Genomic DNA, 5,207 nt, shown 5'->3' on the forward strand with positions numbered 1-5,207 from the left:
TGATTTATTTTCCTCATTACATTCAGAATGAAACTACAGCTGAAGTAGGTTGAGTGCTCTGGAAGAGTCTGAATTTGAACCCAGATCTTCTCCCTGACAAGTGCAGGGCTTTTTTCACACTACACATGTATTCTCTGTACATCTACACCACACCCTGAAATGCAACGCTCCTTATGCCTTTTCTTTTTATATTCACCATCATGGGTACTGGTATATCCTTAACTGAATTACTAATTTTCTAAGAATATAGATCAAATGAGTTTTGTTTTGTCAAATGAGTAATACACTATTAGTCACTCAATACTCATTTAAGTATTTTTTTCAAATCCATTACAAAACATAGAAAATATAAAAATTACAAGAAACCAAAGTGAATAACAATAATTGCTTTTCAGGTCACATTGAAAATCTATTAATAATCACACTTAATTATTAGTGGTAGTTTTCAAAGCCTTATTCACTGGAGAATCTCTGAAACCACTATGGATTTCCACATGCAATCTCTAGCAAAAGCTTCAGAAGATAGAAGTTAATTTCCGGAGAAGGAGAAAAGCTTTCTGAGGGCTGCCTTGACCTCCTTGTTTCTCAAAGTATAGATGAGGGGGTTGAGTGTAGGGCTCAATATGGTGTACAGTACACCAGCCACCTTGCTCTTCCCTGGACTATAGCTGGAGACAGGGCTTATGTAGGCATAGAAGACAGCAGTATAATACATACACACCACAATGAGGTGAGAAGAGCAAGTGGAAAAGGCTTTTTTCTTCCCCTCTGCAGTCCGCATTTTTAGGATGCTAGAGATAATAAAGCCATATGACACAATGGTCATCAGGAAGTTCAATATGCCATAAAAGGCATCAGCCAGGACAATCATGATGCTGTTCACATAGGTGGAGCTACAGGAGAGAAGCAACAGAGGAGGGACCTCACAGAAAAAATGGGTAATGATGTTGGGGCCACAGAAATTTAACCGCAGCATCAGCCCAGTGTGGATGGCTGTGTTGAAGGCACAAAGCACCCATACACCTGTGGCCAGCTTACTGCAGAATGCCATGCTCATTGTCGTGCTGTAGTGCAGAGGGTGGCAGATGGCTGCATACCGGTCATAGGCCATGACCGTGAGGAGGAGCAGCTCGGAGGATGCAGCCCATGTGAGAAAATAGAGCTGGGCCATGCAGGCCCCATAAGAGATAGAGCTCTCCTCTGATATCAGACCCTCCAGTGCTTTGGGCATGATGGAAGAGGTGCAGATAATATCCATAGTAGCCAAGTTGAAGAGAAAAAAGTACATGGGGGTATGGAGCCCAGGGTTGAAGGTGATGGCCAAAATGATGAGGATATTACCTGTGAGGGCCACTGAGTAGAGGGAGAGGAAACAGCTGAATAAGAGCACATGGTATTCTGGGTGCTCTGAAAAGCCCTGCAGGATAAACTCTGTTACTAGCGTCTCGTTACTCATGGTCCTTGGGCTGAGAGGGGTTTCCAGGGCTATCAAGTGAATCTCTACCCACAGATTCATGTGATTTCAGGGCTAAAAAGAGAGATAAGATGTATCCTAAGGTAGGCTGCTACCATTTTTCATTCATACTTTACATCATAGCATGAGCAATATTATACAGATATACTGGGACTTATTAATCAAGAGAAACATATCAATATGACATTAGGCAAAGGGCAAGAACATTTAGCTCATAAAAAGTACAAATGGCCAATTAAATTATAAAGCATCATTCAACCTCAAAGAAACAAAAGTTAAATCAATCCATTCTTTATGAGCCATGATTTAGCAAAGTTCGAAAAACCTGGTTTTGACTAACATTAGCATGGGTGCCATTTGAGCCAGAACTTGCACTTCTAGGAATTTATCCTAAGGAAATAATTAAGAACATCTTCAAGGTGTCATCACAGCACTATTTATAATACTGAAAATGTAAAAGCAACCTATACTTTTTAAAGTCAGTATATTATGATGTATTGATATAGTATAATGTTCTACCTATTAAATGATGCATTAGAAATGTTTTACTTGTGCTTATAAAAATAGAATGAAGAAAATTCAAAAATAGTGTGTACAATAGGATCTTATTTTGAGTTTAAGAAAAAAATCCTGTTTGCATATATACCTGTAGAAAAAAACAACTGGCAAATGATAGAACAGAATTTGAACAGTGAGGATAAATTATACTTTATTTCATTTCTTTGCCTTTGCTTCTCTATATTTTCTGATTTTTCCATGTAATATCCCTTCTAAAAGGCAAGTCTGACAGAATAAAGGCCCCCAGCAGGTACTCCTGGATCCACCTCCTGTCCAGACCATGTCTTCCCTCTCCTCTCACTCCTCAAAGCCAAAGCTCCAGCCACACCCAGAACTCCCAGTCTGGCCAACATACCAGCCATGACAGACTTTTGTGGCTTTGTTTTTGCAGCTCCCTCAGCCAGGATGCTCTCCTTCTCATGAACCAGGTCTATCATCATCTCCTTCCTTTTCTAACATCCCTTCCCTATAGAGAAAGGACCATTCTCTCTTTTGTGGCCTTTCAGGATTCTGTACATATTTCTATCCTAGAACCCATTACATATCACTTCACAATATGGTCCTCTAAGATTGGGGCATTTGCTTCAGTCATCTCTGGCCACCACTTCCTGGTCTTCAGACCTGTGCCTGGAATGGAGCAGGTGAGCCCTCAAATACATTTGTTGGAATAATAGTTAAGAACAGTTCAGTACCAATAAAAGCAGAGTGATTTCATTCTCAACACAGAACACATTCTATATTGTTTAAGCTTGGTACTATATTTGCTTTTCCCTTGTTTTCAACTCTTTATTCATATTTCTTCTGTATGGTTTGAGTTGTGGATCTGGATATTTTATTTGCTCCTCTGGAATTTTACTGGCTCCTCAACATAGTCTGGTGGGTGACTCCTGTTTAACTCCAGGGACCACTGTGAGACTGAAAAGCTGACTCAGGCTGAAAAGGAACAGAGTTGGATTTGCCCCATGGATGTCTCCATGAAAGGTTTCTGCACTTCCCACTAATTTCTTCCCTGGGATTCTAACCATCTGACACTCCCAGTCATCACTCACAGTCCACTTCACCATACAGATTTTAAAGCCAGAGATTCATAATGCTGTGGCCACACCTAGAAGGAGACAGACACCTCCATCACCAAACATTGAGCAGTCATGTGTGGATCTATCACATAGCATTACTGGAGTACCAAAAGAATCTATTATGAAGAAAACTTTATACCCATTCTCTTAACTCCAGAGTGAGAATAGAAAAATAAATAAGTAACATAAATGGAAGTTTTGAGCAGGTGTCCAGGACAAGGAAGTATCAACAAACTGATTCACATTCAGGGAACAAATTATCCCTCAGATAATTACCTTCTCACTATAATTTCCAGGGCAGGTGGACAGTCTCCTCATCCAATTGGTCAACAGGGAGATCAAAGCATCCAGGAGCCAATATTCTTTCATTTGAGAATGATCATAAAATCTCTGTTGGACCTCAGCCAATCACTTCCTCTTCCGAAAATAACAAAAACCTTTCTCTCCTGAGGTTCATAGTGCATTGGCTTTTATCCTCACCAAGCATCACAAAATTGTTGCCAAAAATGTGAGGGAAAAGAAAAAGATTTCAGGTACCAATTGCCAATTAAACACATACTGCAGGTGGCGGGCACTGAGGGGGGCACTTGACAGGATGAGCACTGGGTGTTATTCTGTATGTTGGCAAATTGAACACCAATAAAAAATAAATTTATTATTAAAAAAATAAACACATACTACATGTCGACTATATGACTCTCCACATGAGAGGTGATAGTACATTTTAAAAGGGATTATTTTCCACACTTACCAGACCCTTCAGTGCTCAAGTTTCAAAGAAAATGAAAATGCATCTTGGATGATTTGATCACTTTAAAGAAACAGCACAAAGTGTCCTCAAATCCTTGAAATTAAAAAGTTCATTTCACTTAGTTTTTCATAAAGATAGATTAGATTTCACGTGGAAGACAATTTATTTTTAGTGAAATTTTATCTTAGTTCCAATTTGTTGTTCATAATTTCAGAAGTGGAGAATTATTACTATCATAAGGTATTCAACTATTAATGGAGAAGCTGACCATTTCTATTATTTTTATCTCTAAAGATGTTTAAGGTTTTTCAGGCACCATATAATTAATCCAATGTCCATCTGTAACACATGAAGGTAAATTATTCCTATCGTAAACAAAATTCAATAACAGAAAGATAAAAATTAGAAAATGCCAAAATCTCATATGTTTGGTTTTGAATCTGAAAGATACTTTCAAGACAACCTAATCCAACCACTTATTGTAAAATCACAAAGGCATCCAAGTGACTTACCCTAGTCACACAGAGTACTAGTGACAAAGCTAGTATCTAGTCCCAAGTCTTTGGGATTCCACCCTAGAATTCTTGGCAAATTATACAAATTTGTTATATGTCCCACTAAATCTAACCTCATTGAATGTCAAAAAAAAAGTCAGGAAAAAGAAAAATCAATGAAGAATTTATATGATTATAATGGGGATTGAGGTGTAAATGCAAACCCTAAACTCTCAGCCAGCTTTTGCATCCTATTTGCTCTATTCATTTACTGATCAAACAGTAATAATACAGAGTGAAAAATCTATAAATGTTACTAATGTCAGCCAAACAAAAAATACCAGGTCTTATATACAGTTAATGATAAAATTTAGACAGACTAAGAGTTATGAGTGGAATTTTTCTCATCCTTTTATATCACCCAATAGAATGAGCCATCTTCAGAATACTCCTAATTACCTTGAAAAAGTTCTTCACCTTGTGGAGCTAATAAATTTTATGTATAGACATCCTTTCCCCATCGATCATGATTGAGATTGGAAACATGGTAACACTGAAGCAATATACAATCTAGGACAAGATCAGTCTAGATAAAGGCTTTCTTCCCCTATTTAAGCTAATCCTGCCAAGAATTTGTGACTCATCTTCAGCAAAGTTTGTCACTGCCAATGGGAGACACCTGGGACACCTGTTCTCAGCTATTATTCTAAGTGGACCCTGAAGGAGCAATTAAGTACCACTTTTGCTGGGTGCTTGGCTGTCACTGGTGTTCAGACAAAGGCCAGTTCAGACCTCTGATCCAAATCTATGTAAAAGGGTGTGAGCTTGAGCAGAGGGCAGGACCAAACCTTTCT

General features: G+C 38.5%; 1 protein-coding gene across 1 annotated transcript; it reads right to left on the bottom strand.

The window, feature by feature from the left end:
- Positions 1 to 529: 529 nt before the first annotated feature.
- On the bottom strand, positions 530 to 1,516 carry LOC129522740 (olfactory receptor 13A1). Its single transcript, XM_055345073.1, has one exon. The coding sequence runs from the start codon at positions 1,514 to 1,516 to the stop codon at positions 530 to 532; it is 987 nt and encodes a 328-aa protein (XP_055201048.1).
- Positions 1,517 to 5,207: the final 3,691 nt, after the last annotated feature.

This window comes from Nyctereutes procyonoides, unplaced genomic scaffold (genome assembly GCF_905146905.1).
Source record: "Nyctereutes procyonoides isolate TBG_1078 unplaced genomic scaffold, NYPRO_anot_genome, whole genome shotgun sequence".
Taxonomy (NCBI): Eukaryota; Metazoa; Chordata; class Mammalia; order Carnivora; family Canidae; genus Nyctereutes; species Nyctereutes procyonoides.

Bases quoted from the DNA above. Each gene is read 5' to 3' on its own strand.
- LOC129522740 (XM_055345073.1), bottom strand. From the start codon at position 1,516: ATGAATCTGTGGGTAGAGATTCACTTGATAGCCCTGGAAACCCCTCTC.